The sequence below is a fragment of the Rattus norvegicus genome, chromosome 12 (genome assembly GCF_021556685.1).
Source record: "Rattus norvegicus strain SHRSP/BbbUtx chromosome 12, alternate assembly SHRSP_T2T, whole genome shotgun sequence".
In the NCBI taxonomy this organism is placed as follows: domain Eukaryota; kingdom Metazoa; phylum Chordata; class Mammalia; order Rodentia; family Muridae; genus Rattus; species Rattus norvegicus.
The window spans coordinates 16,964,045-16,988,347 of record NC_141545.1 but is presented as its reverse complement, the minus strand read 5'-3'; the positions used below and the strand labels follow the sequence as shown (position 1 = coordinate 16,988,347).

The 24,303-nt window shown below is 45.2% G+C and overlaps 1 protein-coding gene and 1 long non-coding RNA gene across 3 annotated transcripts in view; one reads left to right on the top strand and one right to left on the bottom strand.

Moving 5' to 3' along the window:
* Nucleotides 1-24,303, bottom strand: part of Baiap2l1 (BAR/IMD domain containing adaptor protein 2 like 1) — an 89,455-nt gene that overhangs the window by 34,289 nt on the left and 30,863 nt on the right. Inside the window, exons 2-3 of one of the 2 annotated variants that reach the window (NM_001034140.1) lie at nt 23,189-23,264; nt 17,252-17,338 (exon numbers count right to left, since the gene is read on the bottom strand). The exons of the other annotated variant lie outside the window; for it this stretch is intronic. Of the exons in view, the coding sequence (NP_001029312.1) occupies nt 17,252-17,338; nt 23,189-23,264 (163 nt within the window). The remainder of the gene's footprint in view (nt 1-17,251; nt 17,339-23,188; nt 23,265-24,303) is intronic. 2 annotated transcript variants of the gene reach the window in all.
* On the top strand, nt 16,709-20,442 carry LOC148002195 (uncharacterized). The gene is made up of 3 exons (XR_015634645.1): nt 16,709-16,912; nt 18,534-18,913; nt 19,451-20,442. It is a non-coding gene; the product is annotated as an uncharacterized LOC148002195 (long non-coding RNA).

Below are 24,303 nucleotides of genomic sequence, written 5' to 3'. Positions count from 1 at the left end.
TTACACCTTCTCCTTCATGACTGACTATCCTCCATCACTTCTGAAAACAGGAGCCCACGCCAGTAATCCCTTCCTTTTACATTGTTTTAGGAATCCATCAGTTTGATGTACAAGTAACTAATGCAGTACACAAGGCTGAAGAGATGCTCGGATGAGGGAGGCAAAAGTCACATCAGTACCAGAACACTCAGGGTTGGTGAGGTCATGAGATGGCTCAGTGGACACAGGCACCAAGCATGGTGATGTGTACCACTGATTTCCACATGTATGCCATGGCACATATATGTGTACAGAGACATGCACAAAAACATAATGTAATAAAACTTTAAAAAACACAGAACACTGGAATTCTAGTCTAAACACAGAATTGTGAAAGGCTGGGCAGTACCACAGAGGCACACGTAGCCTAAGGATCGGGTAAGTCCTTGACGCTACTTCAGGGAGTGAGTGGACTACATGGAGATAGAGCTAATTGCCCTTCTAAGGCTGGCTCACACACACACGAGCGCTCTACAGTCTCACAGGAGAGAGGCCCCAGAGAGGACCAGGCTCCTGGGCTTGGATAAGAAGCATACATAGCTTGTCCTCTATACAGGCTGAGTCTGTGAGACTTGACAGAAACCCCTCCCGAACCTAGTGACAATCAAATGAGAAGACCGTAAAAGAAATGGCGGTGACACATCATGGCCCTCAGGAATGGCCACATTTAAGATCCAGGGAGGACCCAGAAACTAGCTTAGTATCCCTGTTGTTGGGCTGGTGAGACAGGGCCTGTCCACAATGATCTCCAAACTAGAGTTTCCAGAGGAAGGCTCAACATCTCCAGCCAGTGTGACAGGCACCCAGTCCTTCTCTTCACGTGCTGCTCTGTGGACCAGCAAACAAGTGTCTCCTCCTCCACCCCCACCCACCATCCTGCCGCACCCTGGACTGGCATACCGGTCTTGAATCACGCTTCTCTGCTCCTAACTTTACCATTTATTCTTCATTCTGAAGCCAGGAAAAGCCTTTACAGATCTGTCTAACCATTCCACTCCCAGGTTCACCACCTCAGAGCCCACACCACCAACTCAGTTCTTCCCTGGCCCACAGCCCCCATGTCCTGGCCATGTTCTTACCTTCTTCATCTAAAGTGCTCACCCCTCTCACTTCCCTTGCTTCCCCAGGGACAGAGACCTATGCCTACTAGAGCCCCAGGACCTTTAGACTTGCTGGTTTCCACTGGAATGGTTGTGTCAGACATCTGCCCCACAATAGAGCCATGGTACGTGCCTACTGCCTGCAAAAGCAATTGCACTCCGTCCTTCCCTCCACCACCTCATCCGTCACCTGACGTGTAACACCCAGTGTCCATTCTCCACTGGAAAGTCCCCGAGGGGGGGACCTTTTATTGTATTCATTTATCTTCTAAGCCAGAACAAGGCTTCTAGATAACAGATGCTCATTTAAATAGGAAAGGAGGGGCTGGAAAGATTACTCAGGGGTTAAGGGCACTGCTCATTCTTCTCAGAGGACCCAGGTTTGATTCTCAGAATTCACAACTATCCATAACCCCAGCTCCAGGGGATCCAACAGGCACATGGCACATTACATGTGTGTATGTGGGCAAAACATTCATACACATAAAGACAAATAAAGAAATCTAAACAACGGTCAAAATAAAAGCTAAATAGGGAAGAAAACCACTTCCATTATCACTTAACTACTGGGATTGGGTTTCCTGTGGCTTTTTGGAATACTCAGTAATTAATTTTCCTCTGCTCAGCTTTCTCTGAGAGCCAAGAAGTCCCAAACCTCCTTAGGACCACAGTGCTTCTCTTCTTCTCCAGTACCCAGCTCAAGAGATGAAAATTTATAGAGAAATATAGACAGCCATCAAAAGTAATGACTATCACCAATGGGGAATCTAGCTCCGTAGCAGAGCACTTGACCAGCATGTATGAGCTCCTGTTCAATCCCGAGTAATGGCCAAAGGAAAAACAAGTAACAAATTGTTTGTCACTCCAGTATAGGTGTGAGGCCCTGGGTTTGAGCAACAGCATCAAAAACTTAATTCCTGAAAGTTTAAAAGTAAGTTTTAGAAAGAGTCAAGATGGCTCTTCGCTCCCATTCAAGAGTGGGAAGCCCTGGGATGTGGCTTAGATGGTAGAGTTACAGGCCTAGCAAGCCTAAAACTCTAGGCGTGGTCCCCAGGCTCCCAGAATTACACAGGGCATAGGGGCACACGTCAGTAATCCAAACACTTGGGAGGAAGTGGAAGCAGGAGAATCAGAAGTTCAAGGTCATCCTTGAAGTTTGAAGACAGTCTAAACACATACGACCTTATCTCGAAAAGGGGAGGGGGCAGTGGCTGGCCAAAATAATTAATACCCAAGGGCTTAATTATGTAAAAATAGACAATTTAAGATAATAAAGAGAAAAACTAAATTTGATGTTTATTAGGTTCATTTTTCAGTCAAGATATGTTTCTTTTTAGAATGTAGGTTTTAATTTTCATTACAAAATCAAAGTATATCGTTTTTCACCATCCCAGAGGACTTGTAAATTATACAGCACTAATATGAATGGGAAATTAAGCTGGATTGAGTACAGAATAAAAGAGAAATAAAATTACAATATTTAATTAGATACAGTAAAAGAAGAGATGCATGACGGTTCAGGCTGAACTCAGGAGACGGTGAGGCAGGATGGTTTTTGGTTTGAGGTTACTTTGAGCTACATGGCTAGCAAGACCCTGGCTCAGAAACTTAGAGAAGCCCTGGGGACAGAGCTTAGTTGATGGAATGATGCTTGGCACATGTGGGGTCCTAAACCAAACCTCCAGCAGCACATAAACCAATCTTTGCATTGGGAAGTTAGGGCAGAAGGATCAGGAGTTCCAGGCCATCCTCAGCTTCATAGTAAGTCTGAGGCCAGCCTGGGCTACATAGAAAGACCCTGGCTCAAATAACCTAGGCAGAGGCTGGGAATGTAGTTCAGCTGGTAGAGTATTACCTAGCATATAGAGTATTACCTAGCATATAGAGTATTACCTAGCATATAGAGTATTACCTAGCATATAGAGGTTCCACACTCCATCGCCGGCACCGCATTACCTAGCTATGGTGGCGTGCACTAGTAATTCCAGCTCTCAGGAGGTAGGGGGAGGATCAAAAGTTCAAGGTCACTCTCAGCTACATAGAGTTTGAAGTCATTTTGGACTACACAGGATCCTACCTATCCATCCATCCATCCATCCATCCATCCATCCATCCATCCATCCAACCATCCATCCATCCATCCACCACCTGGGTTTGTTGTTGATGCTTTAGTTTTTTAAAGGCAGGTCATTCCCCTCCACCCCCCAGGTAGCCCTGGCTGTCCTAGAACCCACTCTGTAGACCAGACTGGCCTTGAACTCAGAGATCCATCTTGCTCTGCCTCTCTCGTGCTGGGATTAAAGGCATGCGCCATTACCATATCCAGTGCAGGTGTGTGCACATGTGCACACGTGTGCAATTTTTAAAAAAGACATTGAAAAACAACAGAGTAGAGTAAGGACAGAGAGTGGAAAGAGGGAGAGAAAATGAGTAAATCAATCAATGAATGACAGTGTGAGGGAGAGAAAATGAGTAAATGAATCAATGAATGACAGTGTGAAGGAGAGAAAATGAGTAAATGAATCAATGAATGACAGTGTGCCACAAACCCTATCAGGACAGAGGCGGAAGCTGTGCCTGCGTGAGGCATCAGCCCCGGGCCCCTGCAGAGTCACAGGGATGGACTGACGGCCTGTGAGGTCATGGCTGTAAATGCCTGTCATTCGGGGTGCTTCCTTGCTCACCTGGTAATTAGGACTGCACTTCTGCACCCATGCTCCTAAAGTATGACTCAGTGTCTATAACTCCCAACCCTTTAGCGCCAACACTGCTAACTCCTTGACTTGAAATGGCACACACCAACACACCAGGAAACAAGGGGCCATTTTCCTTTTGCACATTATTGCCCTTGATCCTCTCCACAAGCTCCAAAGCCCAGGTAAGTGAAGACAGCCTCAGCTCCTAAGAGAAGGCACAGCTTCTCCCACCTCCCCTGTAGCCCATCCTCAAACTTGCAGCTTCTCTGCCACCCTCATGTAGGTGAGATGATCTTTTCCCACGAAATCCAGTAGCTCTTGCTACCCCTTTACTCAGTGCCAATCCCAAATAAAACTGTGTATACCTATATTTTCATAATCTCTTTATCATGCTGTAGGTGAAGACCCAGTCTGCTGCAAAAGATGGCCATGGTTTCAAAAGAGAACCGATTCCTAGATGAGAATCAAAACCCATGTCAACTCACTTGGCCAATCAAGGATTCCTAAGTTCATCTGTAACTCTTCTTCTTACGTCCCTGCCTCACCAAAAGCTCATCAATGAGCCCAGCAGGGACAGTAAGACTGTGGCTCTTGCTGCTACCTCTTCTCTGTCCCATCTTTCTGGTAGTTATCGCTGACAGATCACTAGGCCTTCACCCAGCCTCACAGCTATTCCCGAGATGAGAGCAGAAGTCGCCAGCTCTTTTCACACACACACACACACACACACACACACACACACACACACACACACACACACACACACGCGCACACGCACATTTGTGGGGGAGGGAGGGAGGGAATGTGCATATGAGTGCAGGTGCCTGTGGTGCCAGAGATGTCAGATCCTCTTGGAGCTGGAGTTCTAGGTGATCATTAAGGTCCTAGAAAGTAACCTTTGGTCCTCTCCAGGAACCACAAATGTTTTCCAGGCCAACTTATTTTTTGTTGTTGCTGTCATTAAAGTGACCCTAAGTGTTAATAGTGACATTTCATCTATCTATTCACAATGCTGTACAATCCACACTACTGCCTTTTTTAACCACAAAACCTTTTTTTTAAAAAAACAAACAAAACCCCAAAAAACAAAACCTACTCAAAAAGAATCCCACTGCTCACTAGGCAACCAACCCTCATTTGGTCCCGTTTAAACTTCAAAGTTTGCTTTGTGTTTGTTAATGTTTTTGACTATGTCATATAAATAGAACCAGGTGATATCTGGCCTCTTATTTAGCTTCTTTGACTTGCCATGTTTTAGAGGCTCAACCATGCGGCGGCATGCATCAGTGCTCCATTTTTTTCAGGGCTAAATAACACTTCATTACAGGGACAGATCATAAATTGACTTTCTAATTATAAGCTATAATTAGTGTTCAAGTTTAAGATTACGTGGTGCTACGAGTTTCATTTCTCATATCCAATTAAGAAGCAGAACTGTTGTGAGAATTTAAGGAACTGAGGTTCTTTTCTGTCCCATTTTACATCCCCACCAACGACATGTGAAACCTTCAGTTTTTCTGCATTTTATTTCATTTTTTTGAGAGAGGGTCTTCCTGGCTGACATGGGAACTCACTGTGTGAGACCAGGCTGGTCTCAAACTCAGAGATTAGCCTGCCTCTGCCTCCCAAGTGCTGGGATTAAAGACACATACTATCATGCTTGGCCTGCTACATCTTTGCTAATATTGTTACTGACTGTTTTTTAAAATAATTTTAGGGGCTGGAGAGATGACTCAGCAGTTAAAGAATATTGGCTGCTCTTCCAGAGGTCCTGAGTTCAATTCCCAGCAACCACATGGTGGCTTACAATGACCTAAAATGAGACCCTATTATGCAAACGGGCCATTCGTATACATGAATTTGTGTAAATAAATAAACCTTAAACTTTTCTTATCATTTTATGTATGTATATATGTACACAAACTAGGGCGCACATGTAGAGGTCAGAGGACAGCTTGTGCAAATCAGTTCTCTCCTTCCATCTATTGGTCCTTGGGATCTAACTCAGGTTGTCTGGCTTGCAACAAGTACTTTATCTTGCTGGGTCTTGGCTTTTTTAGTGACAGCTGCTTGTCTGGATGTGAAGTGGCTATCTTGTGGTTTGGTTTTCATTTTCTAGTATCTTTTCTGTGTTTTTGCCTTTCCTAACCCAGAGAGTATTCCACCTACATAACAAGGAATCTTTCTGGTCTCCCTACCTGAACTGCCATCCCTACTGTGGCACTGCTGCCTGCTGGGAAATGTCTGGTGCAGGCTGGGCCTCACTTACTTCATTGCTCCTTTCTGTTCCTATGCTCCTGAGCAGAGCCACTGTCCTTGGAGTGCTCAAGTGTCTCTCTCCTGTGTGCTAGAACCTGCATTTCCCTGGCTAACACAGTGCTGCCAACAGTTTATAATGTGCATCCATTCATAACAGGGAACAAGAAGCTCTAGTCACCAAGGATAGTGTCAGCAGCTGAGGCAGAGTCCCTGGGTCCCTGGCACTGATCCTCCACCATGATAGGACATTGCTTTGGCCCTGAGTCAGTCTAACATGAGCCCACTTCCTTTTTTAAAAATTAGAATGACATTTAATATTTGTGTGTCTGTGTTTGCTCATGCACACACATGTGCATATGCCTTACAAGTACAAAGAGGGGATCAGATCCCCTGGAACTGGAGTTGTAGGTGGTCGTGAACTGCTCAACTTGGGTGCTGGGAACTGAACTTAGGTCTTGTCCAGTTGTTAACCATGGGGCTATCTCTACAGTCCTTCTTTTCCTTATCTTGAATTGCTTGGACACATGACTTTCTTCTAGGAGAAAAAAGATCAATGAACTGTGAAAAATGGGTTGAAACAGGATAATTCTCTGTCTGTACACTTCCAAATTCAAAGATTCTGAGGATGGGCAAAGTGGTAATAAAAAACAGGTGTTGTTTCAGATTCATATGTAGGATGTGCCCAAGGAATCAGGTAGCACTAAATAGGGTTGTGGATTTAGCTCAGTGGTAGAGTGCTTGCCTTGCAAGCACAAGGCCCCTGGGTTCGGTCCCCAGCTTTGAAAAAAAAAGAAAAAAAAAAAAGAAAAAAGCTAAAATAATAAAGATTTCATAACCTCACCTCTATAGGTTCTGTCATGATTCAAACATGAAATATCTCCCACAGGCGTGTGCATCTGAACACATGGTTCACAGAGGGGTGCTGTTTTGAAGTCTGTGGGACCTTTTGGATAAGGAGCCTCGCCGGTAGAATGGGTCTCGGGCAGTGGGTCTGGAAAGGTGTAGTTCTGTCAAGGTCTGACTCAGCTCCCTGCTTCCTGGTCCACTAAGATGTGGAGCGAAGTGCCCCTGCCATACTCGCCCACTGCTATAAACTCTGCCACGGCCTGTGAGCCCCAGGAAACCCTTCCTCCTTTAAGTTGCATGTGTCCATTGTTTTAATACAGTGATAAAGCCACCTGCTGCCAAGCCCGACAACCCAATTGATTACCTGGACCCACATGGGAAGGAGGGAATTGACTCTTCCAGGCTGCCCTCTGCCTCCAATCACATGCCATGGTACATATGTTTCACCCTCCCCCCTCCTCGACCCAATGAAATAAGTTAAAAAGGTAATTTTAAAATCACAAGTATAAAAAAGTTGAATTGGTACAACAGGTCACATATCTGAGATCTAGGCTACTAACAATGAGCTATGCAACCTGGGCAAGTGACTCTTTGAACCTACCTACTTCCACCTCTGTGAGAGGGACATTATGTTACTGACGTACATCTCATAGAGTTGTCACAGAACTGTAGAGCCAATGTGTATTCAGTGCTAGGACAGTGCCTGACATGTGGCTGGTACTGTCAGGTAAACCAATGAGCACCCTACTGTTGCTTATCTTCTGTGGGAAATCTCCTGAAAGGAGCCTAACCTGTAACTAACGAGCGCGTGACTGGGGTTGGAGGTAACTGGTTTGGCTCTGCTGTCCTTGCTCACTGCTTTGAATTCTTTTGTGTTATTTACATCATGACAACGTATTAACCATGCTTCTGTAATCAGTACACTTCTGTGCGTGCGTGTGTGTGTGTGTGTGTGTGTGTGTGTGTGTGTGTGTGTGTGTGTGTGTCTAGGCCAGAGGTTGATGTTGAATGTGTCCCCTATCATTCTCCACATTATTATTGTAGCCCTGGCTGGCCTGGAACTAACTCGCTATGGAGACCAGGGTGGCCTTGAACTCATGGAGCTCCATTTCTGTTTCCGGAGGGCTAGGATTAGAGGTGTGTGCCACCACACCCAGTTCCACGTTTTGAGTCATAGCTTTCCCTGAACCAGGAGCTTCTGGCCTGTAAGCCCCAAGACGCTTCTGTCTACCTGCACTCCACATTTCTCCAAGGCTTTTGTGCAGATGCTGGAGTCCACGTTCAGCCCTCATACTTACACAGTAAGCATTTCGCCCACTGAAACTCCTCCATACCCTTTTCTGTTCTCCCTGCAGCCTTTAAAGATCTGAAATCAGTAAGAGAAAACTACCTGGCACAGTGGCCCACGCTTGTACTTCCGGCAGTCAGAACGCTGAGACTGTGAGCTTGAGGGTAGCTGAGGCGCCAGGAGACTGACTCAAAAGTCGAGAATGAAAGAGAAAGTGGTAGAGGAAGGTGTGTGCGTGGATTTTTAGGGTACAGAAAGAATCTACGTTCTTTTCAATTCAAGAAGCTGGTCTGAAGTCTGGGGAAGATGGCCCAGTGGTAAAGGTGCCTGTCACCAAGCCTGCCACCCTACATTCAATCTCTGCAATGTACCTTGTAGAAGACCTGGCTCTCCCAGGGTGACCTCTGTTCCCAAACCAGCACCGCCATACACACACACACACACACACACACACACACACACACACACACACACACACACACACAATGTAAAAAGAAATTAAATATATAGCTCAAAATAATGAAACAGATTATTAAATTGGAACAAAATAACACTGCCTAAATTTATATAATGGTAAGACACCAAAAAAACCAAAGCATGTTTATAAATTCCCAGAAGAAAGGCTGTTTTTTGTTTGTTTTTCTTGATAAATAATGCAAACAACTTCCCCCACCCCTGCTTAAAGGATCAGCAAAAGTGATTCAGCAGCTCTTTGAAATATTTCTCCAAAACATTTTCTCCTGGCCATTTTCTGTTTTCTTTTTCAATTTTTTCAGTACTTCCTAAAAAAAATAAGTGCTGCTTGCTTTAGAGCCAAGCCTGGCCCCTCCTCACACTCGGCTTCCTGTCTGTGTGCTGGAGGTCAGCCTGCTGCCAACCTGAGCTGTGGACATGGCATAAAGTTTTATGTGTGTGGCTACGAGTCACACCCTGGCAGCCTGTGGCCATGAAGTTGGCCCTGTGAGCTATTTAACAGTTAAACACAATGGATTGGACTGTTACCGGCCAAACCCTGTTTATAGCACTACAGAGCTCTCAGTCTATTAATCCCAACAAGACCAAGTGGTAAAGGACTGCGTTCCTTAGAGTGTTGTGGCTGTTCAGGTCATGTTGTTAATGTCTGTTAAGCCCCAACACTCGGTAAGAAAAAGTTTTTCCTATCTCAAACCTCTGACAGGAGCACTCATATTTTAAGTACCTGCATGATATTAAGGATTGGTCTGTTTTGTTTGTTTTGGAGACCAAGTTTCATGTGGCCTAGGCTGGCCCGAAGACTCCTTATGTAGCTAAAAATGACCTTGAATGTATGATCTTCCTACCCCTTCCACAGCCCCACAACCCACCGAAGTGCTGGGATTATAGACCTTTTTTTTTTTTTTTTTTTTTGGTTCTTTTTTTCGGAGCTGGGGATTGAACCCAGGGCCTTGCGCTTCCTAGGCAAGCGCTGGGATTATAGACCTTTGTCCAGGCTGGGTTTAAACCTGTGGTCTTTAAACCTGCCTCAGTCTTCTGAGTTCCAACATACGAGTTGACTTCTCTTTTCAAAGATGCTTTAGGGTAATCCAGGTCTGGTGGCACATACCTGGATTCCATAGTGTGACCCTGTCTCAGAGCAAAAAAGAACTACTTCTCAAGAATAATTTAACAGTGTTGCTGGCTTCTCATATAACTTTAGATATGGGCTCAGAACATCTTTCCTGTGCTTTAACAGACTGTCACATCCTTTCTAACTGGGTCTGCTTAGACATGTAGGAAAAAGATGGAGAATGGAGCTCCGTGGTAGAGGACTTACCTGACATATGCAAGGTTGGGTTTAAGTCCCACTGTGGGGGGCAGGGTAGGAAAGCGCAGACTCAAATTCCTCCCTGTATTTCTGAAACACAGGGTGCTTTGTTACTGTGCTCTCACATACCCAGAATGCAGTCTGCACTGGATGACAACTGTGTGAGCTCAAATTCAATTCTGACACTGTCTGTCTGAAGACAGTGATAGATCCCACTGGCTAAGAGCTCAATTTCACAAGGTCGATCCTGTTCACATCTGACAGAAGAGAGATCATCGCTTACTCTCACCCATCAGCTACAAGCTGGGGTTCTCGCCTTGTCTTTCATGGGTTTGGCTACGGGAATCCCTCAGAATGGGTAAGCATTACTGGTTCATTAGAAAGGACTCCTGACTGGGTGGTGGTGGCACATGCCTTTAATCCTACTGCTCTGGAGGCACGGGCATGTGGATCTCTAAATGCCAGGGCAGCCTGGTTTACAAATTGAGTTCTAAGACAGCCAGGGGTACATACAGAGAAACTGTGTTGAAAAACAAAGCAAGCAAGCAAACAAACAAAAACAAAAAACAGAGAGGAAAGAAGGGAGGTAGGTTGAGAGGGAGGAAGACGGAGACTCTGGAGGCATGGGAACAGGCTTCCATCTGTCCCTGTGCACTGTGCTCCATGAACCCATGTGTAGTCACCTACCTAGTGCTCCCCTCAACCCAGCCCTTAGAGAGGCGTCTAAGCCACGACTGGTTCACTCACTCACTGGCAGACAGCCCCAACCTGAGCCTCAGGTGCTCCAGCGGTCAGTCAGTTCCTCAGCACACAAAGACGTATCCCTCCAGAGCCAGAGTCAAAGGTTAGCAGCTCTGTGCTAGTAACCTGGACAGAGATCAAGAATAGATTTCACAGCCTCTAACGTTCTATCCTTTGTGGTTGTGGTGTTGCAAGATGTCTTGAGGAGTTCCTTTCATGTGAAGGGATCTTGCTGGCATCATTTTCTCAGAAACATCTTTGTCCTTTCATCACAACCACTTCCTTCAATTATGCCAATAAATCTGGGCTCCTTTTCATTCCTGTGGTTGCATATGCAGAGTCTGCTGAACGTGAACTGGGCAACTGGTGCAGTCAGCTACGCCTTATCAATTCCACTGGCCTTGTGATAGATTATTGTTTTTCCTTCCTTTTCTATTTTAATCTCTCTCTCTCTCCCCATGTACTCAGGTGTGTGCACATGTGTGCACATGCATGGTGATATTGTTGTCCTCTTGCTCCAGCCTCCCAAATGATTGAGGTATGTCACCATACCTGGGTAATATGAGACTGTTGGCAATTTTTTTCCCTATTGCAGTGTAGGGGATGGAACTTAGGACTTCAAGCATGCTAGGCAAGGGCTCTACCACTAAGCTTCATTCCCAACCCAAACTTTTGTTTTATTTTGCTTTTAAAGATAGGGTCTCTCTGTGTAGCACTGTAGACTAGGCTGGCCTTGAACTCAGAGAGATCCACTTGCCTTGGCCTCCCTAGTGCTGGAATTAAAGGTGTGTGCCACCACTGCCCAACTCAGCCAAACCTTTCTAAAGGTTCCACAATTCCAATTTTCTCCACTGAATATTAAGATGACTGTTGGTTTCACAGTGATTGTTCTGGTATTATTACCGTGTGAAGCAATTAGCACTTTTGAAATGGACATTTTAATTGTGCCAGCTACAAAAGAACACTGGAGGAAAGAAAAAGAACGGGAAGTGAAACAAAGCAAAGACACAATAGAGAGAATGGAATGACTGACTCATGAGAAAACAAGTGTCATTGTGGAAAAATGCGTATTCTTACAAACCCATATTACCTACTTTCTGAATGAAAAGAGTGTCTAGGAAGAACACTAGTAGTATTTGCTAATTTCCTAAATGTTGGTGAAATAAAGGGATCTGAGGCATCTCTCTAGTCTTTGATATTTTAAAGCTGGGAGGCACATTATCTCATTTCCTCTTCAAACAACCTACACAGCATGGCCTTCACCTCCTTTAAGCTCGCCCAACCCACTCATAAAGGCCAAGTGTTGCCCAAGTTCTGCTGCACCCAGCAAACTGACACCACCGCCTCTGTGGAGGTCTCTCCATTGACAGGCAGCCTGCGTCCGAGGGATAAAGAGTAGCCTGGCTTCACTGTCCTGGGCATGGGGACCTGCCCGCCCCCATAGGGACCTCAGGCTTCTCGAATCTTGCTTTGTCTTGTTTGGATACAAAGTCCATGTCCAGGGAGAGTGGTCTCCATGGAGGTGGGTTATCACTTCCCCCTGCAAAGGAGGTAACTGCTGCTTGTTCTTAAGCCTAGCAACCACCCCTGAGGGAACACAGCACCTACAGATCACTCAGAAAAACTCTGTCCAGGAATGAATGGAATGAGGACCTCAGGTGAGGGGGAGGAGGGAAGGATTCCCCACACATTCTCAGTGAGGGTTTAATGAGACCCAAATTTGGGTGGACAGTAAAAGACACCGTGTTCATGTGATTTATCTGTTATTTCCATATCACTAACTTCTTGACTCCCGCTGTTAACAGACACATTTGAGGGAAACCATCATTTTCAAGAAAACCATCCATTTAGTGGAACTGATCTCCACTAAATACACTGGCCAGGCCTGCTCTGCCACTAATATCAACTTTAATAACGTCCTCTTCTTTTAATTTTAAAATTACACAAAAATTTGGGAGGTTGGGTGACGGGTAGTACTTTCCACGGTGTGTATGCATGCAGTGGTCAAAAGGCAATCTCCAGGAACTGGGTGTCTCTTCCCACCATGTAGGTTCCAGGGAGCACACTCAGGTCCCCAGGCTTGATGGCCAGTGCATCCTGCCATCCCCCTCTTTCCCTTTTCATTCAAGGTGACTATGTTGCTCAGGCTAACCCTGAACTCAGGCTCTGAGTACTTGGATCCCAGGCTTCATCCACTTTCTGGAAAGGCTCCTATGGTTGAGGCTTCGGAGGCTCCCCAGCTGGCTCTTTTTACTCCCGCTTGCCTCAGTGACAGTGCAGAGGTCAAGAGCTCAGATTCAGACTACCCACTAACTAGTGATCTGAGACTGTGAGATGGAAGGCACCCATGACCTCCATTCAGGCCTACAGTGAGAACACTTGGTAACTGTGTGTGAAATGCTGGGCGTGGGCCCAGCTCACAGCAAGTATTTAGGATTGGCTATTGTACGAGAGCGAGAGTCTTACATATCTCACTGGGAAAGCAGCTAGACAAAAGTGGGCAGCGTCTAACACACTCACTAGAAGAGCCTGCAGGATACATGTGAGAGTAGGTGCTGCACACAGAAGAGGTTTTAAATGTTTCTCTTAATTTCCACTCACAAGAAAATCACAAGGAAAGAAGCTGCTGAGCAGTGGAGAGGAAGCAGGCCTAGGAGAAGTGCCCTGGAGTCCATGGTCAGGAGATATCAAAGCAATAAAATGCAGTGGGTGAAGGAAACAAAAAGTCCCCACTGCTGCTTCCTTTGTGCTTAGGTTCTTGCCTCTAAACAGGGCTGGATGGGGAAGGACAGCTGCCGCATTCTGGAAAAAGAAGTGCAATGAACCCTCGGGAACAGGTGACAAGGTCTGATGTATACAAACGCTGGGCAAATGCACATCAGCCCATTAGGGGGTGGGGAAACCACTCCAAGCAGAGACGCGTGCAAAATGCAGAAGCCCCACAAATGTCTACAGGGAACATTTGTGCAGTGTCCCGCCCTTCACCCAAAACCTCTGAAACCAGATCATTAATGCCAGAGATGCCTGATCCTAGGCCGTGTCCTAACAGCTGTTCCTTCTCCTCTGCAGTCCTTGGCTGGCCACACCAAGGAATCTTTTCTGGCAGCCAGGCGTGGACGAGTGTGACCTAACCTGGGTTAGGTATGGAGCACAGAGGGATGTGTGCTGGAGCTTCTGGGCAAGGGTTCTTCCCAGGACACACCTTGGGAAGACATTCTACTTCCTGTGTTTGGAGACAATGAGGAGATGAATGTGTTCATCAGACCGTTGGTTATCTCGGTGGCATGAGGAAATGTGTATGAAGACAAGAAGACAGACATGGAGTCTGAATCCTTGGTGAGGACTGACTCAGCAGGCCTGACGTGGAACAAGAAACATGCCTATTGCTTTAATCACTGTAAGCTGGACATTTTGTTCCACTTAAGAAAAGCAATCTAAATTATCCATACAGCACATGAACGCCGGGTGAGACTGCCTAAACAGAAACTACCCATAGCTAAAAATCCACACCACCTTTACCGACAGATTCAAAAGGCACTGAATAAAAAGTTTGAAATGATCCATGGTCTTAGGCAGGTATACTGTAGCCTTTGTGCTGGGGTGGAACTCAGAGCTCCGTGTGCTAGCCAAGTAGTTAGTGGACCCCTAGGCTGTCCTGCAGTCCTCCATTTAAAGGTTTTCTAATACATTAATCAAATGTGTGTGCAGACCACAGGACACATGTGGAGGTCAGAGGGCAACTTTTAAGGGGTCAGTTCTCTCCTTCTACCAAATAGGTCCCTGGAATTGAACTCAGGCTGTCAGCCTGCTAGCAGCAAGCACGTTTACTGCTAAGCCATTTTACCAGCCCTAGTCCTTCTCTGTGTTTTGGAGACAAAGCCTTACTCTATGGCCCAGGTTGACCTGGAGATCCTTCTGCTGTAGCTTCCAAGGGGATGGAATTACAAGCACGAGCCACCATGCTGTCTCTGGGCTGGCTAGTCAACCTGATGCAGGCTACAGTAATCTGGAAGGAATGAACTCGAATGAAGAAAACGCACCACAGGCTTGCCCACTAGCCAACTTAGTTGGGGTATTTTCTTCATTGATAATTAATGTGGAGGGCCCAGCTCACTGCAGGTGGTGTCATCTCCGGGCTTTGTGGTCTTTGGTGGTATAAAAAATCAAGCTGAGCAAGCCACGAGGAGCGAGCTAGCCAGTAAGCAGCTCTGTATCAACTCCTGCCTCCAGGTTCCTGCCTTGTTTGAGTTTCTGCCCTGACTGCCTTTGGTAATGAACTTGATATGGAAGTGTAAGCAAAATATTCTTTCCTTCCCAAGTTGCTATTGGTCATGGTGTTTTATCACAGAACTAGAAAACAAACTGAGACAGTCTTAAATAAACTTTATGTTTCATAAGGTCATGAATACCAATATCCAAAGCCATACACAGTACTGGAAACAGAAGGAAACACAATCTACCATTGGCTTTTTTCTTTTTTGGAGGAGGGGTGTGTTCAGGTTCCTGTGAACATGTGTGCATGTCTGTGGAGGTCAGAGGTCAATGTCATATGTCTTTATTAATAAACTAGCTTTTCCACCTCACTTTGGAGACAGGGTCTCTCACGGAATCTGGAGTTTTCAAGAAGATTATCTGAGCACCAAGGCCCAGAGACTCCCGTCTCTGCCTCTAGTGATGGGGCTGAGGCACGTGCTGCCACACCCTGCTTTTACATGAGGGCTAGGGATCTGAACTTGGGTCCTCCTGCTTGTGTACCAAATACTTATTCACATTTCCCCAGCCTGGCTTTCTCTTCCTTCTTCCTCTTCTCCTTTTAAAAGGTATGTGACTTGACTGTTATTCTTCCATATGGGAATTTAAGTAAATAGAGTAAGTATTTTTAATAGTACCAAAAGAAAACCTACTAGAGTCAAAAGAAGTCATTACCAAGTCCCCCAAAGCAAGGCTTATTGAGGTGAACTTTTTAACCTAGAGAAAACTCTGTAAATGGGTAAATAAACTACTAAGTAAATGTGTAAGAACCTCTGAGACAGTAGACAAAAGCAAATGGACAACTGGAAACAAAGTGAAACTTGCGAGGAGCTTCACTTCATTCCCCCTGCACAGAAGGAACCTTCACAATATACTTTCTCCACTGAAACCGGAGTGTCAGGGCGGTGTTTATAACAACACTGTTGCTGTGGAAACAGTTGATTCAATGTTACCAGCTTGCAGCTGAATAAAGTAAGGTGTGGAACAGAAGTCTTATTTAAACAGTGGCAAGACCCATAGAACATTAAAAGGAGAGCTGAACAGCCATGAGTCAGAGCACCATGTGCATTACGGAGAGGGTCAGACCTTCCCCCTGGTGCCCGGGACAATGGGATGTTTCTTCTTAATTAAATCTTACTTCTGGGACCCTGTTATCAGCTTAGCTGCTTCCAGAATCCCAAATGTCTAAAATATTACTATCTGCTGTATACGGCTGGCTGCGTGTCATTAAATGGATGGTGCTTCTGAGCTGCAAGTGGTTGTCATGACCCTGGGAAGTCACAGACCCCACAGAGCATGAGCTGGGGTTTCAAAAACCATACGGGATCAATTCCATTAAACACAGCAGTCCTCATTAACATCACTGCAGATGTACTCTGTGTCTTTTTCTGTTGCTCCACCAATTTAGGCATAAAGCAGCCAGGGAGCATGAACTGAGCCCGCCCCATATCCTGCCACCAGCATCGAGCCTCTAGCTTGTTCCAGCCTTTGAACGTGGTCAGTGAGCTTCTCACTCAGTCTACTGGACACCGAGTAGAGACAGACAGGTCAATCTTTAAACACACACTCACTCTTCACTGTGTTTTCAGAATCCTTAAAGCAGAATTCTTAGTGTCCACACAATAAAACATAGTCCACAAACTTTAAAGACGAGAGTAGCATGTGGGTCTATTAGCAAAGTGGCCCTGCCCTGCAGGAGATGACCGCAGTGCAGTGGCATAGCTCTGTAAATAGAAGCCCAGCTTCCCTTGGCTGTGCCGGGGGCTGCCCAGGGTGTGGCTATCCTCCTTGCCTGCACAGGGGATCCATTCATACCAGCAAAACCGGAAAAATCACAACCAAAGGCAACTGTGGGAGCAGCGGGAGCCAAGGGTATAGCAGCGGGAGTCAAGGAGTCATTTTCCACAAGGTGAGTCACCACAAGAACTTGGCCTGTCTCACCCACCTTGGTTCAAAATGTAGGTCACAGTTCTCCAAGCTGGAACTTCAGGGGTCCGAGGTGACAGGCCAGAACCCAAAGCAGCAGAGGCAGGAGCAGAGCTCCCAAGAGGCCTGGAAAGGGGCCTCCACCTTGCTCCTGAGCCCCAGTCTGCCTTCCAAAAATCCCTCTATTTTCATGTGCCAAGGTGAACTCAGACTATAGTATCCAACTAGTTCCCTTTTGTGTCCTTGATTGAGCCACCTGACACACTTATTCACCTCCCAGGACAGCAAGCTAGGTGTGTGTAGAAGTGGATGGTCAGCTCACCTAGTTCTGTTGACACAGGAGACCCAGTGGCGATTTCCCCAATCTTGGCCACTCCGTCGTAGTAGGCTTTTCCTGCCAGGATCATAGCTAGACAGGAATGTGGTACATAAAGTCAGTACTCAGACAAGGAAAGGGGCGAGTGAGACAGGCTCAACATCCCAGTGTGCCCTCCCTGGCTACAGGAAGTCCTAGAGCAGTGACATGTTTCAGTCTGTTTCAGTGACATTCACCAGGCCCTCCTGCTCCTGACAGCAAACGGGCACTGGGAGAAGACTGGCCATGTCATTACTCAGGGTATATTGGATGCTGTGGCCTAGGAACCTGTGTCATGAAAGCACATTTAATTCTTGTATTGGGTGGTGATGACTAGCACATGCCTTTATTGCCAGCACTCCAGAAGCAGAGGTAAAAGCAGGCAGATTTCTGAGTTCAAGGCAAGCCTGGTCTATAAAGCAAACTCTAGGACAGCAAGGGCTACAGAGAGAAGCCCCGTTTCAAAAAACAACAACCAAACAACCAAAAAAAAAAAAAAAAAAAAAAAAAAAAGAGAAAAAGAAAAAGAAAAAAAAAAAAAGTCAGATCTGGTGGTGTAGGCTTATAATCTTAGCTACTCAAGGGGCTGAGACAGGAGGAATTTGAAGCTGGCTAGGGCTACAGAGTGAGTTTGAGGCCAGCTGGGGGAGCTTGGTGGGACTCTTATCTCAAAATAAAAATAAACAGGCTGAGGATATGAAGAATGCTTGCTTAGAATCCCCTGGTGAGAGGCTGAGGGCATGGCTCAGTGCAGGCTGCTTGCCTAGCATGCACTCTATCCCTAATACTGTAAAAAGACCAATATATCTGAGGTAAAAAAAAAAAAAAGTTTGAAACACATTAGCATTCTGAAAGTTACAAACTTACTTAAAAAAAAAAAAAACACAACCCGAATTTTCTCCTTTCTTTTCCTTACAGCAGAGACAAGCAAAGGTTTTATTGGAAAAAAAGAAAAAAAAAAAAGCTACGTTCTCATCATCCTAAAATATATCTCTGTAATTAAAAAATGTTTTCCAGTGGTGAGATGGCTCAGCAGTTAAATAGTGCATCTTACTCTGGCAGAGGACCCAGGTTGGTGCCCAGCACCGTGTTGAGAGGCTCACAATGTCTGTAACTTAAACTCCAGGGCATCCAGTTTCCCCAGCCTCTGTGGGCATACCCTCACTCACATGCATATATACACATGCACAGCTTAAAATAACTAAAATACAAATTTAAAAACCATTTCTCCTTCAAACTGACCCTGAAGGTACTTGGACAATGTCTGCGCCCCTGTGGAAACGAAGGCTGCCCTCTCTGGAGAGTTCTCCAACAGTCAGCGTGGGATGGACAAACACTGGCCTGGCTTCTGCTTTACAGGATTAAGCTTGAGAATGGTGTACAAGAAACAAGCATTTCAACAAGACCCAGCCGAAGCCAGTGTGATTTTGGAGGAAAAATCTCTACCCTTCTCTAAACTCAGACGCAGAAATCAGTTTTCCTGGAGCTCTGGAGAGCACAGGAGCTTGGAAGTCAAGGGGCTTCTGGCCCCTTCTCTTTGCCCACAGAACAGTCAGAAGCTGCACGGGCTGTTTTGTCCCAGTTTGTTTTTAAGTGTCTCCCTGTCCTGGACGTGGAACCCAAGCCTAGGTAAGTGCTTTACCAATGAATTCCATCCTCCATCTTTTAATTTTTCGTTTTGAGACAGAGTCTCAACTAAGGTTTTCTGGGCTAGCCTCGACTCTGTAATCTTTTCTGGCTTTGGCCTCCCAAGGAGCTGGAATTACAAACCTATGCCATTAGGCCAGGCTAAAACGTAGGCTATTTACTTAGTGCATGTATGTGTCTACATATGTGTGTCAAGAATGCATGTGTGAAAGAGGGAAGACAACCTTGGCTGCCATCCTCGGTGACCTGGTCCACCATCACCTCCTGAGACAGGGTCTCCCGCTGTTAGGCTAGACCGGCTGAGCCATGAGTCCCAGTGATCTGCCTGTCTCTGGCTCCTCAGTGTTGGAATCACAGGCTTGTGTCACCCCCCTGACATTTTTACGTGGGTATTCGGGTTCTCACAGTTGAGATAAGCACTTCTCACTAAGCCATCTTCTCAGGCCCTGGTTTTCTTAATTAAGATAAAAAATTATATGTATGTGAAGGTCTGTGTGTGAACATATCATGTATACACAGGGGCCCTCTGAGGCGGAAGAGGCCATTGGATGCCCTGGACCTGGAGCTATGAACAGTTGTGAGCTGTCTGGTGGTGCTGGGAATGGAACTCAGGTTGGTCCTCTGCATGCCCAGCAGTGATCCTGACTGCTGAGCCTCCAGCCCTCTCTGTGTTTGTCCCCACACTCAGGAGGCGCTCCACCACTGTGCTACAGTTCATGCCTCAGAGGTGGACCTTTAAGGGGAAGTATAGAAAACAATCAGAGGATTCATCATGTATACGTGTAGCTGAAAGGTACTACAGGCCAAACTCCTGCCCCTGTAACTTTATTGATTTCAGCATTTACTATTGAGTTTTGTAAACTGTAAATTAAGGCTTTTACTGTGTCGGCATGCAAGTTGAAGAAGTGCACTGTTCTGCTATCCTAGTCCTTTATAGGATTGAGAACTCAGCAATGGCAGACAGCATTTATATAAGCTGTTTGGTCTATACTTAACTGATCTGCCCAGCATTGTTGAGACAAGGGAAGGTAATGTTATCAGCTCCTTTGGCTATAGGGAGTGGAGACATTTCAGACTGTCCCCAAGGTCAGTGTGAGTCAGCCACAGGGCACACATCCCCTGCTGAGGTACTTGACTTCCTCAGCTCTAAATCACAGTGTTTTAGCTGGAACCGAGGAAAAATCAACTCCACCTAAAAACAAGTGTGCGGCCAGCAATCTGTCAACTCCATAGATGGCACGCATTCGGAGGAAAGGTTTAAACTGTAAAGCACTGATAAACTGAAGAGCGCATTAGTGGGAGAGTTGTCTTTAGGATTACACAACAGCTAAAATTTCTGGTTTACACCCACATTAAATTGAGATTTTTGAAAAGTAACTGTTGACTTATACTTAAAACCATGTAACCTCAGTCTTTCGAAATAGCTTTGCTTTTATAATAAAGCTAAACTAACTTTACAACTATATAAGGGATCCAGGGCTAATAAAAAAAATAGTATTTTGATAACTCTGCCCCGCTTTGTGAAAGTTTCTGTTTGTTATTGTTTAAGGGAACCTATTAAGTTCTATCTTAGTGACTATTTAATCATCCCCTCAATCTAGAGTTGGCTCCATACATACTCTACTGGATAATCTTTGCTTGTTTTTGAGACAGGGTCTCATGAAGCTCAGGCTGTCCTGGAACTCACAGAGCTCCACCTGCCTCAGGCACTCACGTGGTTGGATTAAAGGCATGTATTATGCCCCACTGATGATGTTTTTCTTGAAATAGTTTCACTGGATTCCTATTCTGCTAAAGCCTGTATGGTTCTCCCACAAGTCCATATTCTACCTGCTCATGAACAACTTTTGTAATAGTTTCAGTGAGTGAACTGCACCCCTTCAGATTTTGTGGTTCCCTGGGACACCAGTCATAGAACTTGCTTTGGCCAGTGCAGTACCAACAAGCATGGCTTGCTTTGGAACCTATAAATGCTAGGCCATTAAGTGCTGCTATAGTAAGGGCCCAGTGTGGTCTTGATGGAGAAAATTCACCTGAGGACAAGAGTGTTAAGCAGAGTGAGCCCTGAGACTGCAGAGAGCTATCATGCTTACCCGGGAACTAGAAGGTGGCGTCTTAAGCCATCAAGCCTGTGGGAAGCTGAGGCATTTTGTGCAGTAGCAGGTGTAGCAGGTGCCTGGTCCACAGTGCAACACATAGCTAAGCTGGCATTGTCCAGTCCCACTTGTTCAGAGCTTCTCCCCAGGCTAGTGTGGGGCCCAGGGCTCATCTTTTCTGCTTGAAGTACTGTCTGTCTGCTAATATCCCTAATTTGTGAGCTTGAGCTCTTGCAAGGTCTCTTGCCTGCTCCAGTCCATACCAGTCACTATTGCTCAGAGCCGGGTGACAGTGATCTACATTTCTTTGCCGGCCATGCCCATGTTACCCCCACCTTCGTAATCTGTTCACTGCACTTCTGGTTGACTGCCTCATTTCTACTCCCAAATTCTTACCAAAACCTTCATAAATGTATCTAAAATTATCAGTAGCTTTGCCAAAACTATATCCAGATGACCTGCAGAAGTTCTGGGAATATTTATCAAGTACAGAGTCATCTCTAGGAGGTGGTGGAGAGGTAAGAGTCCTTGGGGAGAAGTTGTGTTGACAGGAGGCTAAGCAGCAGGCAGCTGTCTTAGTCTGTACGTGCTTCACAAAGTAGTTTAGGCTACACAGTGGGAAAGTTCTCCAGTTACAGTGATACTTCCCCACGAGGGCTGGAAACAGCCATGACTTTGTGGCCCAGTGAATAAGCAGTCACGGAGGGACAGCTGCAAGGCTGGCCTCTTGCTCTCAAGAAGGGAAGGTGCCTGTGAATGGCAAGGGCACTGCTGGGCAGAGAAGCAAGATCCCAGACCTGTTATGTTTCCTGGTCCTGAAAGCTGCAGGTAAAAATGCACAGCCATGCAATCTACGTTTCCAGTGACTGCAAGTACCACGCTGATTGTCATCCATAGCTTAGGGCCAAACAGTGCGCTGTCTTGCCTAGGCCATGTTTTTGGGTGGCTATCAATGTATTCTAATGCATTCGGTTTTAGTAGGAGTGCAGGAGTAGCTGCTTATCAACCTTCTCAGTGAAACCCTTTTCAAGATAACTAGCAAGCTGGGTCCCAAAAGACAGGCAAATATCGATGGTTGAATTTATTTATTTATTCTTGTTGGGGATTGAAATTAGGGCCTCATTAATATTAGACAAGTACTTCTCCAGCCTGTGCACAATCCTGCAGGCACACCCTAAGTAACTGGATGCTTGCTTGAAATCTCCCCCTCTCCCTCTTTTTCCCCATCTCTCTATTCTTACCATCCCTTCCCCTTGCTCTCACTGTCTCAGAGACAAGTTCTTGCTAAGTTGCACAAGCTAGCACAGAACTTGTAATCCTTCTACCTCAGACTCCCAAGTAGCAGGGATTATAGATTTATGCCATCAGGCCTGGCTTCAAATTTAGTTTCAATGAAGCACTCACTTTGAAATGACTGTCTAAATCCAACCTCTAACACAGACGCTCTTCCGCTGAGGTTAAAATAGTATTTTCCATGTTACTATGAAAACGATACATCAGCAGGGTGTTACTGCGGTTCACGGTTGTAATCCTGGCCCTTGGAGGGTGGGAAGAGGGACTGCCTGAGTTCAAAGCTGGCTAGCCTGTGTTACAAAGTGAGATTCTGTCTCAAAATAAAACAAAAAGATAATCTAACTAAAAGGCAAGATATTCTTCTACAGATAGTTAACTGAATGATTCTCATGTAATTTTGTTTTCTTTCTCTGTGTAGCCCTGGCTGATCTGGATCTTACTATGTAGACCAGGCTGGCCTTGAACTCACAGAAATCCACCTGCCTCTGCCTTCTGAGTGCTGGGATTAGAGGCGTGTTCCATCACGCCAAGTAATATTCAAATGTTTTAAGTAAGTATACATATAAATTACTAGTTCACAAAAATTTGTTTAAAAATTTAAAAAGTTCATGAAAATGATATAAAATTTTAGGTTTGTGTATCAGAAAGCAAAATTGAAAGTTAAAACATGTACCTCACTGCAAGCACTCGCTTCAGATACACTAGTACTATCCTGCACTGTCATAAAAATCCTATAGATAACTTATTTAAAAATTCCATTTACAGACATTTTAAAATGCAATGTTAAGTATCAAAGATAAATAAAATATTAACTTAAAAGATTTCATATATGCTTTACATTAATCAGTTAAGAGAAATCAAGGCTTACCATTCACTGCTTTTTCATAATTTTTTCCTAGGTTTATTAAGTTTCGTAGTCCAGGATTGAATTGTTCCACAACATTCTGACAAACAAACATACAAAACAAACAAATTAATAAACAAAAGAGGGAGGGATATCGACATTCTGTCAGTGTGAGGTCTAGAGTTCCTATATAGTAGAATTTATAGATAACAAAGTCTCAAATGCTCATTCATTCATTCATTCATTCAGACAGGGTCTCAGGCCCAGACTAGCCTACTATATATATGACGATGGCCTTGAACTTCTGACCCTCCTGCTTTCACTTCCCAAGTGCTGGAATAATAGGTGTGTATTCACACAATTCACGTGTGGTTCACACAATTTTGGGGATCAAACCTAGGGCTTCATGTATGCTAACTTAGTCCAATCCTCAGCCCACAGAAAATGCAGATGTAAAAATCCCCATGAATTCGATTGTCTGACCGAATGGATCAGCTAGCAAGGTGGATATGATCTGGCAATTTTCAGTTACCCTAAGGGCTACCTAAAATCTGCTAGAAATGGAGCAAGCAGGAGACATTCACATGCCTCCTGGGCCCCATGGGGACTGTGAGCCCGGATGTAGATTGTTCATGGCTGTCACTCTAGCATTAGGAACCTCTGCTAGAGCAGCGAACTCAACTTATTTATAATCAAATGTAATGCTCTGGCTATCAAGTATTTAGAAACTTTAGGGCAATCTTGCTTTCATTTGCCTGAACCTGTACAGTACAGACAACAAGGATTATTCCCAGGGAGCTGGCTTTATGACTAAGAACACGTCAACGTATGGATGCCTGCTCCATGCTGGACCAACAAGTTGCCTCACAGTCATCATTCTAAACGGATCACTTAGGCCTTTCTGCCCGTTCTCCCTTGTATGTAGTATTTGGAGATGACCAAATGATAAAGGATGGAAAACCAGCCAATGTTCAATGCATCAGATGCTTTACACACATCCTGCAGAGGAAAAGGAGGCTCTCCATTAGTAACTGGGAATAGAGGATGTATGACAACATAGAGTTAACCACAGAACGTCCAATCACGTGGTTCTCTCCCTGTTAGTACCACCGTTTTGACTATTCACTTCAGTTTTAGAG